At 48.5% G+C, this 21,553-nt stretch overlaps 1 protein-coding gene across 2 annotated transcripts in view; it reads right to left on the bottom strand.

Moving 5' to 3' along the window:
- Positions 1–21,553, bottom strand: part of LOC306980709 (tight junction protein 2-like) — a 72,008-nt gene that overhangs the window by 41,245 nt on the left and 9,210 nt on the right. For both annotated transcript variants that reach the window (XM_079580137.1, XM_079580138.1), the window contains exons 2-5: positions 6,625–6,678; positions 4,906–5,030; positions 4,648–4,750; positions 1,225–1,678 (exon numbers count right to left, since the gene is read on the bottom strand). In XM_079580137.1, the coding sequence (XP_079436263.1) occupies positions 1,225–1,678; positions 4,648–4,750; positions 4,906–5,030; positions 6,625–6,678 (736 nt within the window). The remainder of the gene's footprint in view (positions 1–1,224; positions 1,679–4,647; positions 4,751–4,905; positions 5,031–6,624; positions 6,679–21,553) is intronic.

The raw sequence follows: 21,553 nt of genomic DNA, 5'->3' as shown, positions 1-21,553 counted from the left end.
TAAAGGAACAGGCCACCGTTTTTCCATACTGAGATATGTTCTTACCTTAGCTTTGACGAGTTAGTAAGGCGTAATAATACCAGGAGTAGTTTCGAAATCCGCGCAGTAATCTTCACTTTACTGTGCGGACGCCAAACTACTCCTGGTATTATTACGCCTTACAATATAGTCCCCCCTTTTATCCGCTTAGAAAATCCACATTGTTTAATTGTGTGTAATTATACTTTGTAGTGGAACACTTCACGTAACCATATTTAAATAGGGGAAACGTGGAAGAGCTTGGTAAAGTTGCAAAAATGTCACAAGAAATTTAGAAAAAAATGACAAAAATTTGATCTAAAAAAAATGACAAAATGTGACAAAAATGTGATGAAAATTTGCCGAAAAAAAATGACAAAAAATGATAAAAAACTGACAAAAAATGACAAAAAATGACAAAAAAAAGACAAAAAATGACAAAAAAAAAAGACAAAAATGTGACATAAAATTTAAAAAAAAATCCTAAAAATGTATAAAAAATGACAAAAAATAACAAAATGTGACAAAAAAAAATCCCAAAATTTGATAAAAAATTGACAAAAAATGACAAAAAAATGACAAAAAATGACAAAAAATAACAAAAAATGACAAAAAATAACAAAAATGTGACAAAAAAAAATCCCAAAATTTGATAAAAAAATGACAAAAAATGACAAAAAAAGACAAAAAAAATGACAAAAATGTGACAAAAAAATGACAAAAAATGACAAAAAAAGACAAAACAATGACAAAAATGTGACATGGAAGAGCTTGGTAGCTTCTATCTTGACCTGTTTTGGAGCTATAGAGGAGAGAGGGAGAGGCTAAATGCTAACGCCGTCTGCGCTGTGTTTACGTGACTGAAGATCAGACAGGTCCTAAAGAACTCGTCACAGCTCAGGTAAGAACATATCTCAGTGTGGAAACACGCTGGCCTGTTCCTTTAATGCCCGGGACATGGAGGAGGTGGGATGATCTTGTTCCTCGACTGTGGGGGTTTTGTTTTTACAGGTCTGTCTGTGGTGACCGGTCCTTGTCCATGGACTGGGCGGAGTCAGGATTACTGAGGAATGACAGAGCAAAGAGAATGTTTCTGATATGGGCCCTTATCTGCTCGGAATGATCAGAAGAATGGAGTTTAGGTTTTGTTTGGAATGGGTGCAGCCCTAGCGAGGATACGTATGTGTATAAGTGTGTGTGTGTCACCTTCACTGGGGCGGTTCTTGACCAGCAGCACGTTGATGGGCTTGTCCAGGGGCTGCAGGTCTCGTGCGGGTGGGGAGGGGTCGTTGAGCCCCTCCCTGCTCCGGTACCTCCCTCTGACCCCGCCTCCTCCTCCTCCTCCTCCGCCGCCGTCCCGCTCGTAGCCCTCCCCCGGGCTGCGTCCTCGGCTGGGGAACCTCTGCCGCTCGGCGCTGGCGTCCAGGGCGCGTCCCCGGCTGCCGTCCCGCCGCGGCCTGTCGGGGCTGGGGGAGCGCCTGTCCCGGCTGCGCCCCCGCCCGCCCCGGCGCTCCTCGGAGGGGTCCCTCTGCTCGCGGTACCAGGCACTGTCGGCGTCGGCGTCGTAGTAGTGCGTGGGGGGGTAGTCTTCGCTGCGGGCGCCGGGGGAGGGGGGCGGCTTCAGGGAGTGGACGGGAACCTTCCTGGGACGCTTCACCGTCTGAGAGTCGACAGGGGAACAGAGGGGAGTCTGTGAGGAGGAACACGGCTCTCGATCCACCAGGAAACATTCACCAAACAGAACAAAAACTCCAGCCGGGCAGGACTCGGCAAACCCGTCTGACCGACTCAGTATTCAAACTCTGTGGGACACTTTATAAAGACACATTTGCATTTTTGTCTCACTGTCACATGAAACCAACTTCTACTTTTTCAGGTCAACTAGAATCAGGGCTGAAACGATTAATCGATTAATCGACGACTAAACTATTATTGAAAGAGTCGACAACTATTTTAGTAATCGATTAATCGTTTTCTGGCTCACACAGACTAAAATGGAGCAAAAATGACCAAAAAAATGTAGTATTTTTGATGAAAACCTACTTTGATTTTATATTTAGGGTCTGTAGTGGTTTGTTCAATGTCAATTTCATGAATAGAGCCTTCAAAAAACATTTCCCTTTAGTTAACTCCATCAGCACTTCCTTAAACAGCGCGACTTAAGCTATAATGTGATAAAAAAAATTGAAAAAATAAAAGCGATTAATCGATTAATCGTAAAAATGATCGATAGATTAATCGATTACAAAATAATCGTTAGTTGCAGCCCTAACTAGAATAGAACAAATATTTGTCAAATTCCAGAAGAATGAGAGAGAAAACTTTTACACTTCTTTCTTTCTTTATTTCTTTGTTTGTTTACTGATGTTTTCCCTATTTCCATTTCCCCAATTCTCAGTTTTTCAGGATAACGGATCCGGGGAATATTAAGGGGGATCCGGTGTTTAACGAGAGTGTTCCGGCAAATGTTTTGGCCTGTTCCCCGAATCCATCACATCTGACCAAAAGTGTTCCTGAAAATACTAATTTACAAATCAAGCTTTGCCTATTTCCCTAAATTTTTCCCATTTTCACCCATTTGTACTCGGTTTAATCCCATGTTCCCCCCTCGTTTCTTTATTTTTGCCGCAATTTCTTTCAATTTTCCCCCATATTTAACTAAATTATTCTAAATCTTTCACACATTTCTTGACATTGGAGATGAACCCAATATAGTAAATTACATTATTGTTCTGTTTCTGGTTCTAGACGACAAATATTTGAGTATCGGTTTTGGGAAAAGTATCGTTAAAGCGCTGGTATCGGATAAAAAAAAATTACGGTGCCCAAAACTACTGTTCACACGTGGATATAAACATGTCATTATTTGTGAATGGCTTTTGAGTCATAGAAGAAGCATCGTATGGGTTAAGTTTTGTCCTTTTTATACTGTGACATTAAAACTGAAGATGTTAAGGAGCTGAACATCTCCACACTCGCCTGTAAAACCTTTGTAATGATCTAAGACCCCGCAAAGACCCAAAAGTTCACACACATGTCATTAATATTTCTCCCACAAACTTCTCACAATAGTTGATGAGTTTTGGTCCATTTCCTCCAAACAGAACTGGTGTCACTGAGACACATGTGTAGCCGCCTTGTGTGCCTATGCCTTTTCAGCTCTGATACATTTAACCTGGACTGAGGTCAGGACTTTGTGACAGTTTGTCTTTGGGTCATTGTCCATTTGAAGAAACATCTGCCCCGAGCTTTAACTTCAGTATCTCCACATAGAGTTCTTTCTTCATGATGTCGTGTATTTAGTGAAGTGCACCAGCCCCTCCCCCCACTCATTACAAACATGGCTGAAGTGTTGCCTTGGCACATTCACGTATTTCTGAGTAATCTGTAAAAACTCTGATGGCGGCCATTTTAGGGATAGGTTTTTGTCATTTTTTGTTGAATTTTTGTTGATTTTTTGTTGATTTTTTGTTGAATTTTTGTCATTTTTTTGTTGAATTTTTGTTGAATTTTTGTTAAATTTTTGTTGAATTTTTGTCATTTTTTTGTTGAATTTTTGTTGAATTTTTGTTGATTTTTTGTTGAATTTTTGTCACATTTTTGTTGAATTTTTGTCACATTTTTGTTGAATTTTTGGCTGATGGCGGCCATTTTAGGGATAGGTTTGCCTGAGTCCTCCTAGGAACGCCCCCACCTCCTGGAGACGCCTCCGAGCTTTGGTCACCAGCCGAGTAACCAACCACTGCTCCTCAGCAGAACCCCCTCCCCACTGATGCCACAGACAGCGTGTGGAGGGGGCGTGTCTAAAGGCTCAGAGGTTCTTAAAGAGACAGAGGCCTATTTCAAGACATTCACTACAGCCATTTTGAGAGAGACATTTTATACAAGGCAGTTATTCTAATTTACTGCATTTACAGACCAACAGAAGGTTTGTCATCATTGTAGTGGGATATAGACTGGTGCTATGGGACTGACAAAAGCAGAACACCCCCTCTTTAAAGCAGAACACCCCCTCTTTAAAGCAGAACACCCCCTCTTTAAAGCAGAACACCCCCTCTTTAAAGCAGAACACCCCCTCTTTAAAGCAGAACACCCCCTCTTTAAAGCAGAACACCCCCTCTTTAAAGCAGAACACGCCCTCTTTAAAGCAGAACACGCCCTCTTTAAAGCAGAACACCCCCTCTTTAAAGCAGAACACCCCCTCTTTAAAGCAGAACACCCCCTCTTTAAAGCAGAACACCCCCTCTTTAAAGCAGAACACCCCCTCTTTAAAGCAGAACACGCCCTCTTTAAAGCAGAACACGCCCTCTTTAAAGCAGAACACCCCCTCTTTAAAGCAAAACACCCCCTCTTTAAAGCAGAACACCCCCTCTTTAAAGCAGAACACCCCCTCTTTAACCAATGAACCTGAACCTTCAAGAGTCTGGAAATCACAGCCAAGGAGGAACCAGACCTGAGCTTTAACTGTTTAAAGGGACAGGAATCTGAGTGTCTGTGAACTCCTGACTTTGTGAAAGTAACAAAACATTTCGATCTCTCATTTTTCTGGCATTTATCAAATAGAAATAATTTAGATCGTTCTGGTTTCCCGTCAGAAATGAAGGGAAACATCTGTTTTTTGTTACTTACGATTTTGGCCACTTTGCCACATTTCCGAAGCGACTGCACAGCGAAGGAGTGAGGCACGTTGTCCATGGAGATGGCGTTGACCTGAATGACCCGGTCCATCTCACTGTGGGGGGGGGGCACAGGGGGGGGGGGGCACAGGGGGAGAGAAAAGCCACATCGTAAAGCATGAAGCTAACGTTTGGTTGAAAAACATCATCATCAGAGAAATGGGAGAAAGTTTGTGAAATAACAGCTTCTTCCTCTGATCCCGGTACGTACAAGAGCAGCCCGTCCGCTGGCCCCCCCTGCAGGACGTCCGACACCATGATGGACGTCTCCCCGTTCTCCACGTTGGGGTTGTCCCGCCCCCCCGACACCGCCATCCCGAAGCCCATCTTTGGGTCCTGGACAGAAGAACATCAGACGCCTCAGTCGCTCAGACACAACATCCGGTTCATTCAGGGGTTTAAACTTCACATGTGACTTAAAAAACGTCTGGGAAACTCAGGATCTGCAGCCGGAGCTCGAGACCTCTGACCCGGGACGAGGGAGCGAACACCTCCTCTTTCCGCCCTGTTCACACGAGGCATCGATCCGGAACATTATCCAGACCAAACGGGCGCTTTGGGGGTTTGTAAAGCAACATAACAGTAGATCATGTTATCCATAATATTAGGGCTGTGCAATTAATCGAAATTCGATTACGATTTCGATTACAACAGTAAACGATTACAGAATTAGCATAATCGCAAAAAATCGATTCTAATTTTTTTTTTCAATTTTAATTTTTTTCAATTTTTTTGTTTGTTTTTTTTTCCCACTTTTTTTTCTACTTTTTAATTTTGGGATTTTTGTCACTTTTTTGTTGGATTTTTGTCACTTTTTTAATGGATTTTTGTCACTTTTTTAATGGATTTTTGTCACTTTTTTAATGGATTTTTGTCACTTTTTTAATGGATTTTTGTCATTTTTTTGCTGGATTTTTGTCACTTTTTTGATGGATTTTTGTCACTTTTTTGATGGATTTTTGTCACTTTTTTGATGGATTTTTGTCACTTTTTTGATGGATTTTTGTCACTTTTTTGATGGATTTTTGTCACTTTTTTGCTGGATTTTTGTCACTTTTTTGATGGATTTTTGTCACTTTTTTGCTGGATTTTTGTCACTTTTTTGATGGATTTTTGTCACTTTTTTGATGGATTTTTGTCATTTTTTTTGATGGATTTTTGTCACTTTTTTGATGGATTTTTGTCACTTTTTTAATGGATTTTTGTCACTTTTTTGATGGATTTTTGTCATTTTTTTGCTGGATTTTTGTCATTTTTTTGCTGGATTTTTGTCACTTTTTTAATGGATTTTTGTCACTTTTTTGATGGATTTTTGTCACTTTTTTGCTGGATTTTTGTCACTTTTTTGCTGGATTTTTGTCACTTTTTTGCTGGATTTTTGTCTTTTTTTTAATGGATTTTTGTCACTTTTTTGCTGGATTTTTGTCACTTTTTTGCTGGATTTTTGTCACTTTTTTGATGGATTTTTGTCACTTTTTTGATGGATTTTTTTAAAGGCAACAAATAATCGTTTGAATAATCGTGATTTCAATTATGACAAAAATAATCGTGATTATTATTTTTTCAATAATCGAGCAGCCCTACATAATACATCATCTGTGTTAGCGCCACAGCGCCACACACAGGCCTGGAGTTGCATCGCAGCGGTTTTACAAACATGACCGGCTTCATGTGGGCCACACATTTACTGCTCCGGCTCCGTGTTTATGGAGAAGGTTCTGAAGCTTCACCCGTTTTGTCTTCATGTGGACAGAGACTTACAGACAAAAACAGCAGGTCTGTGTGGACAGTGTGGACAGTGTGGACAGTGTGGACAGTGTGTGGACAGTGTGGACAGTGTGGACAGTGTGTGGGCTGTGTGTGAACAGTGTGGGCAGTGTGGACAGTGTGGACAGAGTGGACAGTGTGGACAGTGTGGACAGTCTCTTACCCGCTGCAGATTGACCGTGTACTGCTCCCACACCGTCTCCTCCATCGCCGAGCCCTGCAGAGACAGAAGCACCGATGGTCAGCAAGTGTCCGTCACCGTGACAGCCGGGACGACCCCCCCTCCTCGCCCCCGACAGGTGTCCGTCACCGTGACGACGTGGACGACGCCCGCCTTCACATCTGAACACGGCGTTGCTTCTGTTGCTTCAGATGATCCTCAGACGCTGCAGCTTCACTCACACAGAGAGGACTGAGAGTTTAACCTCTGACCCCGCTTTAACCCAGTTCAGCTTCACCCAAATCTAAAAGCCTCTACACTGGAGAGCAGCAGCCGAGAGTCAAGGGTAACGCCACATTTGAAAGCTAAGATCTTTTTCCTTTTTCTTCAGTGGATTTTTGTTGCATTTTTATCCTCGTTTCCGTCAGTATTTTGATGATTATTTCAAGGAGGTTTTAGATTTGGGATTTAACCTTTAACCCCTAATCAGTCCACAGTAAAGAACAGCTTCTCTCACAGATGGAATCAGCTGCAGCAGCGCTCGCTCTGGGCACAAAGGAGTTTCTTTGCTTTAATTGCACTTCGACTATACTGTATTTTCTCCTCACAAACAGCGACTGTTTAATCGATTAAAGGGGGGGTGTTCTGCAAAATGGACTTTTTCCAGCTTTCCATCCTGTTATTCTGTCACTCCCTCATTAAAAACATGGCTGAAGTGTTGCCTTGGCACATTCACGTATTTCTGAGTAATCTGTAAAAACTCTGATGGCGGCCATTTTAGGGATAGGTTTGCCTGAGTCCTCCTAGGAACGCCCCCACCTCCTGGAGACGCCTCCGAGCTTTGGTCACCAGCCGAGTAACCAACCACTGCTCCTCAGCAGAACCCCCTCCCCACTGATGCCACAGACAGCGTGTGGAGGGGGCGTGTCTAAAGGCTCAGAGGTTCTTAAAGAGACAGAGGCCTATTTCAAGACATTCACTACAGCCATTTTGAGAGAGACATTTTATACAAGGCAGTTATTCTAATTTACTGCATTTACAGACCAACAGAAGGTTTGTCATCATTGTAGTGTGATATAGACTGGTGCTATGGGACTGACAAAAGCAGAACACCCCCTCTTTAAAGCAGAACACCCCCTCTTTAAAGCAGAACACCCCCTCTTTAAAGCAGAACACCCCCTCTTTAAAGCCATGACGACGATTCATCGATTAATCATGAACATCCCGACCAGACTGGAATAAAAAAACTATTATTAGAAAACAGTCTTTGCAGTTTTGTGTTGGGCGTCGTTGGCCTGAACATCTCCCCCCTTACGGTTGGTTTCTCCCACACAGGAAAAGATTAGGGCTGCAAGATATTGAAGTGACCTGCGACATGCGATACGGCTGTGAAATATCGCGATATTTCACTAAACACGATATGTTCCTTTTTTTTCAGCAAATTATGTCAAAAGACGACTTAAAAACCTCCCCCTCAGGACCAAAACAAGGGGAGGATCTAACAAAGCAAAACAAAAGTTCAACTAAAACTGAACTTTTACACATGACTTCAATGAGTTTGAGTTTGTAAAAAGAATGGGTGGATCCCAGTCAGATGAGGCTGTGGGGGTCGTGTAGTGTGGGGGGGTCGTGTAGTGTGGGCGGTAGGAAGACTAGACTCCAGTCGTAGGAAATCAAACATGTTTGGTTTTGGACGCACGGGAGAAACGTGGGTGATTTTACCGACACAAATGTGAATGACAGAGTGATATAAAGACAGAAAAACACCGCCGCGCCTCCTTTTTTACTTCTCTGTTAAACCAGCGGCACAAACGACTCATTTCACGGCCACAGCCCCACACACGAAACAGCACAACTTTATATCAGCAAAAGTTCACCACAACCACCTTTTCCAGCTACATTTCAACCACGAACAGAGTTTAGCGGCTCTTACTGAGTTTGGAGACGAACTGTTTAGCTTCACCTCCCCGCTAACGGTGGCTAGCCTCCCCGCTAACGGTGGCTAGCCTCCCCGCTAACGGTGACTAGCCTCTCCACTAACGCCGGCTAGCCTCTCCACTAACGCCGGCTAGCCTCTCCACTAACGCCGGCTAGCCTCTCCACTAACGCCGGCTAGCCTCTCCACTAACGCCGGCTAGCCTCTCCACTAACGCCGGCTAGCCTCTCCACTAACGCCGGCTAGCCTCTCCACTAACGGTGGCTAGCCTCTCCACTAACGCCGGCTAGCCTCCCCGCTAACGGTGGCTAGCCTCCCCGCTAACGGTGGCTAGCCTCTCCACTAACGCCGGCTAGCCTCTCCACTAACGGTGGCTAGCCTCTCCACTAACGCCGGCTAGCCTCTCCACTAACGCCGGCTAGCCTCTCCACTAACGCCGGCTAGCCTCTCCACTAACGGTGGCTAGCCTCTCCACTAACGGTGGCTAGCCTCCCCGCTAACGGTGGCTAGCCTCCCCGCTAACGGTGGCTAGCCTCTCCACTAACGCCGGCTAGCCTCTCCACTAACGCCGGCTAGCCTCTCCACTAACGCCGGCTAGCCTCTCCACTAACGCCGGCTAGCCTCTCCACTAACGCCGGCTAGCCTCTCCACTAACGGTGGCTAGCCTCCCCGCTAACGGTGACTAGCCTCTCCACTAACGCCGGCTAGCCTCTCCACTAACGGTGGCTAGCCTCTCCACTAACGGTGACTAGCCTCTCCACTAACGCCGGCTAGCCTCTCCACTAACGCCGGCTAGCCTCTCCACTAACGGTGGCTAGCCTCTCCACTAACGCCGGCTAGCCTCTCCACTAACGCCGGCTAGCCTCTCCACTAACGCCGGCTAGCCTCTCCACTAACGCCGGCTAGCCTCTCCACTAACGCCGGCTAGCCTCTCCACTAACGGTGGCTAGCCTCTCCACTAACGGTGGCTAGCCTCTCCACTAACGGTGACTAGCCTCTCCACTAACGGTGGCTAGCCTCTCCACTAACGGTGGCTAGCCTCTCCACTAACGCCGGCTAGCCTCTCCACTAACGGTGGCTAGCCTCTCCACTAACGCCGGCTAGCCTCCCCGCTAACGGTGACTAGCCTCTCCACTAACGGTGACTAGCCTCTCCACTAACGGTGGCTAGCCTCTCCACTAACGCCGGCTAGCCTCCCCGCTAACGGTGACTAGCCTCCCCGCTAACGGTGACTAGCCTCCCCGCTAACGCCGGCTAGCCTCTCCACTAACGGTGGCTAGCCTCTCCACTAACGCCGGCTAGCCTCCCCGCTAACGGTGACTAGCCTCCCCGCTAACGGTGACTAGCCTCCCCGCTAACGGTGACTAGCCTCCCCGCTAACGCCGGCTAGCCTCTCCACTAACGGTGGCTAGCCTCTCCACTAACGGTGGCTAGCCTCTCCACTAACGCCGGCTAGCCTCTCCACTAACGGTGGCTAGCCTCTCCACTAACGGTGACTAGCCTCCCCGCTAACGCCGGCTAGCCTCCCCGCTAACGCCGGCTAGCCTCTCCACTAACGCCGGCTAGCCTCTCCACTAACGGTGGCTAGCCTCTCCACTAACGCCGGCTAGCCTCTCCACTAACGCCGGCTAGCCTCTCCACTAACGGTGGCTAGCCTCTCCACTAACGCCGGCTAGCCTCTCCACTAACGCCGGCTAGCCTCTCCACTAACGCCGGCTAGCCTCTCCACTAACGCCGGCTAGCCTCTCCACTAACGCCGGCTAGCCTCTCCACTAACGGTGGCTAGCCTCTCCACTAACGGTGGCTAGCCTCTCCACTAACGCCGGCTAGCCTCTCCACTAACGGTGGCTAGCCTCTCCACTAACGGTGACTAGCCTCTCCACTAACGGTGACTAGCCTCTCCACTAACGGTGACTAGCCTCTCCACTAACGGTGGCTAGCCTCTCCACTAACGCCGGCTAGCCTCTCCACTAACGGTGGCTAGCCTCTCCACTAACGGTGACTAGCCTCTCCACTAACGGTGGCTAGCCTCTCCACTAACGGTGACTAGCCTCTCCACTAACGGTGACTAGCCTCTCCACTAACGCCGGCTAGCCTCTCCACTAACGCCGGCTAGCCTCTCCACTAACGGTGACTAGCCTCTCCACTAACGGTGACTAGCCTCTCCACTAACGCCGGCTAGCCTCTCCACTAACGCCGGCTAGCCTCCCCGCTAACGGTGACTAGCCTCCCCGCTAACGGTGACTAGCCTCTCCACTAACGCCGGCTAGCCTCTCCACTAACGGTGGCTAGCCTCTCCACTAACGGTGGCTAGCCTCTCCACTAACGCCGGCTAGCCTCCCCGCTAACGGTGACTAGCCTCCCCGCTAACGGTGACTAGCCTCTCCACTAACGCCGGCTAGCCTCTCCACTAACGGTGGCTAGCCTCTCCACTAACGGTGGCTAGCCTCTCCACTAACGGTGGCTAGCCTCTCCACTAACGCCGGCTAGCCTCTCCACTAACGGTGGCTAGCCTCTCCACTAACGCCGGCTAGCCTCTCCACTAACGGTGGCTAGCCTCTCCACTAACGCCGGCTAGCCTCTCCACTAACGCCGGCTAGCCTCTCCACTAACGCCGGCTAGCCTCTCCACTAACGGTGGCTAGCCTCTCCACTAACGCCGGCTAGCCTCTCCACTAACGCCGGCTAGCCTCTCCACTAACGCCGGCTAGCCTCTCCACTAACGGTGGCTAGCCTCTCCACTAACGGTGGCTAGCCTCCCCGCTAACGGTGGCTAGCCTCCCCGCTAACGGTGACTAGCCTCTCCACTAACGCCGGCTAGCCTCTCCACTAACGCCGGCTAGCCTCTCCACTAACGCCGGCTAGCCTCTCCACTAACGCCGGCTAGCCTCTCCACTAACGCCGGCTAGCCTCTCCACTAACGCCGGCTAGCCTCTCCACTAACGCCGGCTAGCCTCTCCACTAACGGTGGCTAGCCTCTCCACTAACGCCGGCTAGCCTCCCCGCTAACGGTGGCTAGCCTCCCCGCTAACGGTGGCTAGCCTCTCCACTAACGCCGGCTAGCCTCTCCACTAACGGTGGCTAGCCTCTCCACTAACGCCGGCTAGCCTCTCCACTAACGCCGGCTAGCCTCTCCACTAACGCCGGCTAGCCTCTCCACTAACGGTGGCTAGCCTCTCCACTAACGGTGGCTAGCCTCCCCGCTAACGGTGGCTAGCCTCCCCGCTAACGGTGGCTAGCCTCTCCACTAACGCCGGCTAGCCTCTCCACTAACGCCGGCTAGCCTCTCCACTAACGCCGGCTAGCCTCTCCACTAACGCCGGCTAGCCTCTCCACTAACGCCGGCTAGCCTCTCCACTAACGGTGGCTAGCCTCCCCGCTAACGGTGACTAGCCTCTCCACTAACGCCGGCTAGCCTCTCCACTAACGGTGGCTAGCCTCTCCACTAACGGTGACTAGCCTCTCCACTAACGCCGGCTAGCCTCTCCACTAACGCCGGCTAGCCTCTCCACTAACGGTGGCTAGCCTCTCCACTAACGCCGGCTAGCCTCTCCACTAACGCCGGCTAGCCTCTCCACTAACGCCGGCTAGCCTCTCCACTAACGCCGGCTAGCCTCTCCACTAACGCCGGCTAGCCTCTCCACTAACGGTGGCTAGCCTCTCCACTAACGGTGGCTAGCCTCTCCACTAACGCCGGCTAGCCTCTCCACTGACGGTGGCTAGCCTCTCCACTAACGCCGGCTAGCCTCCCCGCTAACGGTGACTAGCCTCTCCACTAACGGTGACTAGCCTCTCCACTAACGGTGGCTAGCCTCTCCACTAACGCCGGCTAGCCTCCCCGCTAACGGTGACTAGCCTCCCCGCTAACGGTGACTAGCCTCCCCGCTAACGGTGACTAGCCTCCCCGCTAACGGTGACTAGCCTCCCCGCTAACGGTGACTAGCCTCCCCGCTAACGCCGGCTAGCCTCTCCACTAACGGTGGCTAGCCTCTCCACTAACGGTGGCTAGCCTCTCCACTAACGCCGGCTAGCCTCTCCACTAACGGTGGCTAGCCTCTCCACTAACGGTGACTAGCCTCCCCGCTAACGCCGGCTAGCCTCCCCGCTAACGCCGGCTAGCCTCTCCACTAACGCCGGCTAGCCTCTCCACTAACGGTGGCTAGCCTCTCCACTAACGCCGGCTAGCCTCTCCACTAACGCCGGCTAGCCTCTCCACTAACGGTGGCTAGCCTCTCCACTAACGCCGGCTAGCCTCTCCACTAACGCCGGCTAGCCTCTCCACTAACGCCGGCTAGCCTCTCCACTAACGCCGGCTAGCCTCTCCACTAACGCCGGCTAGCCTCTCCACTAACGGTGGCTAGCCTCTCCACTAACGGTGGCTAGCCTCTCCACTAACGCCGGCTAGCCTCTCCACTAACGGTGGCTAGCCTCTCCACTAACGGTGACTAGCCTCTCCACTAACGGTGACTAGCCTCTCCACTAACGGTGACTAGCCTCTCCACTAACGGTGGCTAGCCTCTCCACTAACGCCGGCTAGCCTCTCCACTAACGGTGGCTAGCCTCTCCACTAACGGTGACTAGCCTCTCCACTAACGGTGGCTAGCCTCTCCACTAACGGTGACTAGCCTCTCCACTAACGGTGACTAGCCTCTCCACTAACGCCGGCTAGCCTCTCCACTAACGCCGGCTAGCCTCTCCACTAACGGTGACTAGCCTCTCCACTAACGGTGACTAGCCTCTCCACTAACGCCGGCTAGCCTCTCCACTAACGCCGGCTAGCCTCCCCGCTAACGGTGACTAGCCTCCCCGCTAACGGTGACTAGCCTCTCCACTAACGCCGGCTAGCCTCTCCACTAACGGTGGCTAGCCTCTCCACTAACGGTGGCTAGCCTCTCCACTAACGCCGGCTAGCCTCCCCGCTAACGGTGACTAGCCTCCCCGCTAACGGTGACTAGCCTCTCCACTAACGCCGGCTAGCCTCTCCACTAACGGTGGCTAGCCTCTCCACTAACGGTGGCTAGCCTCTCCACTAACGCCGGCTAGCCTCTCCACTAACGGTGGCTAGCCTCTCCACTAACGGTGGCTAGCCTCTCCACTAACAGTGGCTAGCCTCTCCACTAACGGTGGCTAGCCTCTCCACTAACGGTGGCTAGCCTCTCCACTAACGGTGGCTAGCCTCTCCACTAACGGCGGCTAGCCTCTCCACTAACGGCGGCTAGCCTCTCCACTAACGCCGGCTAGCCTCTCCACTAACGGTGGCTAGCCTCTCCACTAACGGTGGCTAGCCTCTCCACTAACGGTGGCTAGCCTCTCCACTAACGGTGGCTAGCCTCTCCACTAACGGCGGCTAGCCTCTCCACTAACGGCGGCTAGCCTCTCGCTTTCTCCTCCATCCTGAGGTCGACGCCCGTCTCCTTTTCTTATTAAATCCACTGAAACACGTCCCGCTTCTTCCTGTCGCCGACTTTTCTCTCCATGTGACAGAACTATAGCCCAGTTGAAGCTTGGTAGTAGCAGTAAGCTAGCGCTGCGGTGTTGTGACATTGTTGACACCGTTGACCAATCGGGACCCGCACACGTTATCCCGCGCTCACAAACACAGGCCTGTCTTTGCTGATCTGGGGTCAGTTTTGAAGCCGTAGAGACGACAGACGCTAGGCCTGCACGATATATCGCAAAAAGTATCGTATCGCGATATTAGCTGATGCAATATGCGTATCGCGAGAAGCCACAATATATCGCAACGAGATCCACCCATTTTTTTTTTTGCAAACTCAAACTCATGCATTGAAGTCATGTGTAAAGGTTCAGTTTTAGTTTAACATTTACTAGCTTTGTTAACCCCTTAACTCCCGCCTGAACTGAGCACATTTTCTCCAGTTTGGCTTTACCCCAATCCAAAAGCTTCTGGAAAAAAGCTGTGAAAAAGCAACAAAACTGAGACCAAAACAATGATGGAAATGTGACAAAAAAGTGACAAAATTTTGACAAAAATGTGACAAAAAAAAGACAAAAATGTGATTAAAATTTGAGCAAAAAAATGACAAAAATTTGACCAAAAATGAGTTGAATTGGCTTGTTGCGCGGTGTGGCTATGCTAGTTCCTCTGACCTGAAGGTGTGAGCGCCTGTCTGTTTTCTTTTCCTGGAATCATATTTTCCAAAGATTACGTTGTGCTGCTATTAAAAAAATATATATAAAAAGGCACTATTTCAAGTTGTGAACCGAGCTCATTTTCTCCAGTTTGGCTTTACCCCAATCCAAAAGCTTCTGGAAAAAAGCTGTGAAAATAGCAACAAAACAGAGACGAAAACAATGATGGAAATGAGAAAACATTGACATAAAAGTGACGAAAAATTGATGAAAAAGTGGCAAAAACGTGACAAAAATGTGACAAAAATGCGATAAAACATTGACGAAAAAAAGGACAAAAATGTGATACAAATTCGACCAAAAAAATTACAAAAAAATTGACAGAAAAGGACAAAAATTTGACAAAAAAATTACAAAAATGTGATAAAAAATTGACAAAAATGTGTTAAAGAATTGACAAAAAATGACAAAAATGTGACTAAATGTGACTAAAAAAAGACAAAAAATTGATAAAAAATTGACGAAAAAAAATAAAATGTGACAAAAAAAAGTTACAAAAATGAGTTGAAAACCCAACAAAAAAATGATGGAAAAAAAAATGTGAAGACGTGAGGAAAAAGATCCTCTCGGTTCAGGCGGGAGTTAAGAGGTTAAATTAGCCTTTAGCTTCAAGACACACTCTCTGATCCTCACAAACATAAACGTCTCTATGGAAATATTTGTACCAGAAACTCACTGGTCGGAGCTCATCTTAATGGAAATGAACATGAACAGGAAGTACTAGCGCCCACAGCTTCAGCTCAGAGGAACTAGCGTAGCCACATTGTGCAACAAGCCGATACCCAACAAAAAAATGATGATAACGTGAGGAAAAAGATCCTCTCGGTTCAGGCGGGAGTTAAGAGGTTAGATCCTCCCCTTGTTTTGGTCCTGATTGGGTGTTTTTTAAGTCTTCTTTTGACACAATTTGCTGAAAAAAATGGAACCTATCGTGTTTGGTGAAATATCGTAATAATATCGTTATCGCGATATGCACAGCCGTATCGCATATCGCAAGTCACTTCGATATCGTTCAGCCCTAACAGACGCTCTGTGTTATAAAACATCAGCTGTGTTTCAGAATCGTGAGTCGCTCTGACGATTCTCAGGCGTTAAGTGTGGACCCCCCATTCTTTATGAAATCGTTTAAAAGTGGTGTAGTGTGAGCCGACCTTTAGACCAGTGGTTCTCAACCTTTCGGAGCCGCGACCCCCATTATAACAGGTAAAGGGGTTCGTGACCCCCCACCCGGGCTATTGTTAAATATAAGTTCTCATAATGTTGTTCATAGGACCGCATTTTATTTAATTTATTTACTTATTATTATTTTTATTTATTATTACTATTATTATTATTCATTCTTTCTTTCTTTTCGTCTTTTAATTTTTCTTTTTTTTGGGGGGGGGGTTAATTTTTTTATTTTGGGGATTTTAGCGACAAAACTGAGACAAAACAAGGATGAAAATGTGAAAAAAGTGCCAAAAATTTGACACAAAAAGTGAGAAAAATTTGACGAAAAATTGAGGAAAAAATGGACAAAAAGTGATAAGAATTTGACAAAAAAAATCAAAAAATTTGACCAAAAAGTGACAAAAAATGTACAAAAAAAATGAAAAAAAATGTGACAAAAAAGTGAGAAAAAATGGACAAATAATGGACGAAAAAGTGACAAAAAATGGACGAAAAAGTGACAAAAAATGTACCTGACTTGTCAATAAACAAAAAGTAAAAAAAAACAAATGGCTGAAATAAAATTCATGAAACTACGAACAAATAATGGCCGTCTGGTACAATAGCAAACACATGCTACAATAAAACATTAGATTGTTTGCTGACGAAAATATGTATATTTTATCTAAATGATCTGGCGACCCCCCAAATTTGTCTCGCGACCCCCATGGGGGTCCCGACCCCCAGGTTGAGAACCACTGCTTTAGACGATTAGATTAAAACTCTTCACACTGACCGAAAATGAAAAATGATTATTCTGTGTCTTTCCTGAAAACTGTACTGTACATCACTCCCTGTTAGTCACTCCCTGTTAGTCACTCCCTGTAAGTCACTCCCTGTTAGTCACTCCCTGTAAGTCACTCCCTGTAAGTCACTCCCTGTAAGTCACTCCCTGTAAGTCACTCCCTGTTAGTCACTCCCTGTAAGTCACTCCCTGTAAGTCACTCCCTGTTAGTCACTCCCTGTAAGTCACTCCCTGTAAGTCACTCCCTGTGCATCACTCTGTCTCATGGTGATGTGTGGTGCTTAGACGTTTCCACTCACACATCAGTGTAATGACCCCCCCCTCCCAATGACCCCCCCCCCCTGCCAGGACAAGAAGAAAACCAGAAATCAATCACAATCTCCACTGAATAAAAGAGCCATTAGTCACTGAGGCAAATATACTTCTCACATATATTTCTATACGAGTCTCCTACTTCCTCTCGCCTTAGAGCACTTCCCCCTGTCTCTCACACACGCACACACACACACTCACACACACACGCACACACGGATCTGGATTGAAGTATAAAGTATTTGTGTTTTCGATGCCCTACTTTCAGCCGCTGATGATAAAAGCTGCAGCAAAAGTATTTCTGATCCAAAACATCACGAGGAGCGAGTCACGAAACGCCGGTGACAGCGCGGCTACACGGAGACGAACACGCCACGGTTACACGGAGACGAACACGCCACGTTTACACGGAGACGAACACGCCACGTTTACACGGAGACGAACACGCCACGTTTACACGGAGACGAACACGCCACGTTTACACGGACACGGAGACGAACACGCCACGTTTACACGGAGACGAACACGCCACGTTTACACGGAGACGAACACGCCACGTTTACACGGAGACGAACACGCCACGGCTACACGGAGACGAACACGCCACGTTTACACGGACACGGAGACGAACACGCCACGTTTACACGGAGACGAACACGCCACGTTTACACGGAGACGAACACGCCACGTTTACACGGAGACGAACACGCCACGTTTACACGGAGACGAACACGCCACGTTTACACGGAGACGAACACGCCACGTTTACACGGAGACGAACACGCCACGTTTACACGGAGACGAACACGCCACGTTTACACGGAGACGAACACGCCACGTTTACACGGAGACGAACACGCCACGTTTACACGGACGCCAACGATCTGAAGAGACAACAGCACAATCTGACATTCACGTCATCTGATTCTTCCTGATCTTTCACACGATTGCACAAACTAACAGTAAAATACAGCAAAGACGCCAAAGTCACGTCACAAAGATTAAAATAAACAAAAAATACTAAAAGCATTTTCCATAAAAATAAATCATCACAAAGTTATCCATTATTAAAACCACTCCGGGGGTGTTTTTGAGGAGGAAATAGCAAAACAACATGGTTAAAAGATCCATAAAGTCACTTTTGCATGATATAGCCCCTTTAATGATTTTCTGTTATATCAGTGTCATTGTTTGTATTCTCTGATTTGACCGCCTGGAATCACAGGTCTTCATGTTAAAGCCACAAAACGTTTTCCTGCTGTTGAAGTCTGGGTCAAAGTTCAAGGGGTCACAAACACATCGCTGAGAGAGTGTTGGGCCATGTTATTATAATCGATCCAGGAGAGGGGCGTTCCAAGAATGAAGATATCTACTTTATTATTAATTTACTTATCCTTTTATCGAAATTTTATATTCACAAATGTAAATACTCTAAGCAGAAACCCAACTTTGCACATTTTTTTAGTGATACTCTCTCATATATCAAGATCTTGGAAGGTTCTGATAACAAAAAGGCTCTAAAAACTATCAGTATTTGCTCAAAATATAATATATTTGTAACTGAATAATTGTGTTGTACAATTCTGTTACCCCCTGGCATACTTTGTATACTCGTATACTTTTCAATAAAAAAAAAAAAAAAAAAAAAAATTATAATCGATCCATGATATGAAGAATCAGAGCTAACGCTAACGCTAGCTTTGATCGATCAAATGAAAACAAGGAATAAGCGCCAAGAAAGTCCCGAAAACCACCAGCGACAGGTCTTTAAAGCTGTGTTTATAGTTTTAGCATCACATTACGTTAGCCTTGATCCGCTAACTGCTAACCACAGGTGCTAATCACTGATCAGCCTCTGTTTAAGAGCCTTGTTAGCTTAAACCCCGGGGGAAACCCTGGTGCAGATCATGTAGAGTTAAAGATCTATAGGACAGAAAAAAAACAACCTGAACTTTAGGGTCAAGACGACAAAAAACTCAGTCATGAGCAAAACTATAAGGCCTTAAAACAGAACACGCTACAACAGAGACGACACGAGCTGCAAGAGCCCCCACCACTTTAACACTTTACAACACTTTACAACACTTTACAACACTTTACAACACTTTACAACACTTTACAACACTTTACAACTGACTGAAACATTCGTAAAATCACTAAACAAGCTCAAAATGTGAGTTCTGTTTATGAGGCGCCTCTCGAGAAGAAATAAACCAAATGACCCCAATTTGGATTTAGGTCATGAGTTTATGAAACTCTCCCCCTGTCAGGGCCAAACTCTCCCCCTGTCAGGACCAAACTCTCCCCCTGTCAGAGCCAAACTCTCCCCCTGTCAGAGCCAAACTCTCCCCCTGTCAGGACCAAACTCTCCCCCTGTCAGGGCCAAACTCTCCCCCTGTCAGGGCCAAACTCTCCCCCTGTCAGGACCAAACTCTCCCCCTGTCAGGGTCAAACTCTCCCCCTGTCAGGGTCAAACTCTCCCCCTGTCAGGACCAAACTCTCCCCCTGTCAGTGTCAAACTCTCCCCCTGTCAGGACCAAACTCTCCCCCTGTCAGGACCAAACTCTCCCCCTGTCAGGACCAAACTCTCCCCCTGTCAGGACCAAACTCTCCGTCTGTCAGGACCAAACTCTCCCCCTGTCAGGACCAAACTCTCCCCTGTCAGAGCCAAACTCTCCCCCTGTCAGGGCCAAACTCTCCCCCTGTCAGGACCAAACTCTCCCCCTCGTCAGGGCCAAACTCTCCCCCTGTCAGGGCCAAACTCTCCCCCTGTCAGGACCAAACTCTCCCCCTGTCAGGACCAAACTCTCCCCCTGTCAGGACCAAACTCTCCCCCTCGTCAGGGCCAAACTCTCCCCCTGTCAGGACCAAACTCTCCCCCTGTCAGGACCAAACTCTCCCCCTGTCAGGACCAAACTCTCCCCCTGTCAGGACCAAACTCTCCCCCTGTCAGGACCAAACTCTCCCCCTGTCAGGGCCAAACTCTCCCCCTGTCAGGACCAAACTCTCCCCCTGTCAGGACCAAACTCTCCCTCTGTCAGGACCAAACTCTCCCCCTGTCAGGACCAAACTCTCCCCCTGTCAGGACCAAACTCTCCCCCTGTCAGGACCAAACTCTCCCCCTGTCAGGGCCAAACTCTCCCCCTGTCAGGACCAAACTCTCCCCCTGTCAGGGCCAAACTCTCCCTCTGTCAGGACCAAACTCTCCCCCTGTCAGGACCAAACTCTCCCCCTGTCAGGGCCAAACTCTCCCCCTGTCAGGACCAAACTCTCCCTCTGTCAGGGCCAAACTCTCCCTCTGTCAGGACCAAACTCTCCCCCTGTCAGGACCAAACTCTCCCCCTGTCAGGGCCAAACTCTCCCCCTGTCAGGACCAAACTCTCCCCCTGTCAGGGCCAAACTCTCCCCCTGTCAGGACCAAACTCTCCCTCTGTCAGGGCCAAACTCTCCCCCTGTCAGGGCTAAACTCTCCCCCTGTCAGGACCAAACTCTCCCCCTGTCAGGACCAAACTCTCCGTCTGTCAGGACCAAACTCTCCCCCTGTCAGGACCAAACTCTCCCCCTGTCAGGACCAAACTCTCCCCCTGTCAGGACCAAACTCTCCCCCTGTCAGGACCAAACTCTCCCCCTGTCAGGACCAAACTCTCCCCCTGTCAGGGCCAAACTCTCCCCCTGTCAGGACCAAACTCTCCCCCTGTCAGGACCAAACTCTCCCCCTGTCAGGGCCAAACTCTCCCTCTGTCAGGACCAAACTCTCCCCCTGTCAGGACCAAACTCTCCCTCTGTCAGGACCAAACTCTCCCCCTGTCAGGACCAAACTCTCCCCCTGTCAGGACCAAACTCTCCCCCTGTCAGGGCCAAACTCTCCCCCTGTCAGGACCAAACTCTCCCCCTGTCAGGACCAAACTCTCCCTCTGTCAGGACCAAACTCTCCCTCTGTCAGGGCCAAACTCTCCCCCTGTCAGGACCAAACTCTCCCCCTGTCAGGACCAAACTCTCCCCCTGTCAGAGCCAAACTCTCCCCCTGTCAGGACCAAACTCTCCCCCTGTCAGGACCAAACTCTCCCTCTGTCAGGACCAAACTCTCCCCCTGTCAGGACCAAACTCTCCCCCTGTCAGGACCAAACTCTCCCCCTGTCAGGACCAAACTCTCCCTCTGTCAGGACCAAACTCTCCCCCTGTCAGGACCAAACTCTCCCCCTGTCAGGACCAAACTCTCCCCCTGTCAGGACCAAACTCTCCCCCTGTCAGGACCAAACTCTCCTCCTGTCAGGACCAAACTCTCCCCCTGTCAGGACCAAACTCTCCCCCTGTCAGGACCAAACTCTCCCCCTGTCAGGACCAAACTCTCCCCCTGTCAGGACCAAACTCTCCCCCTGTCAGGACCAAACTCTCCCTCTGTCAGGACCAAACTCTCCCCCTGTCAGGACCAAACTCTCCCCCTGTCAGGGCCAAACTCTCCCCCTGTCAGGACCAAACTCTCCCCCTGTCAGGACCAAACTCTCCCCCTGTCAGGGCCAAACTCTCCCCCTGTCAGGACCAAACTCTCCCCCTGTCAGGACCAAACTCTCCCCCTGT

The sequence above is a fragment of the Gobius niger genome, assembly GCF_951799975.1.
Source record: "Gobius niger genome assembly, chromosome: 1".
Taxonomy (NCBI): domain Eukaryota; kingdom Metazoa; phylum Chordata; class Actinopteri; order Gobiiformes; family Gobiidae; genus Gobius; species Gobius niger.
This window is presented reverse-complemented; position numbering and strand designations above follow the sequence as displayed.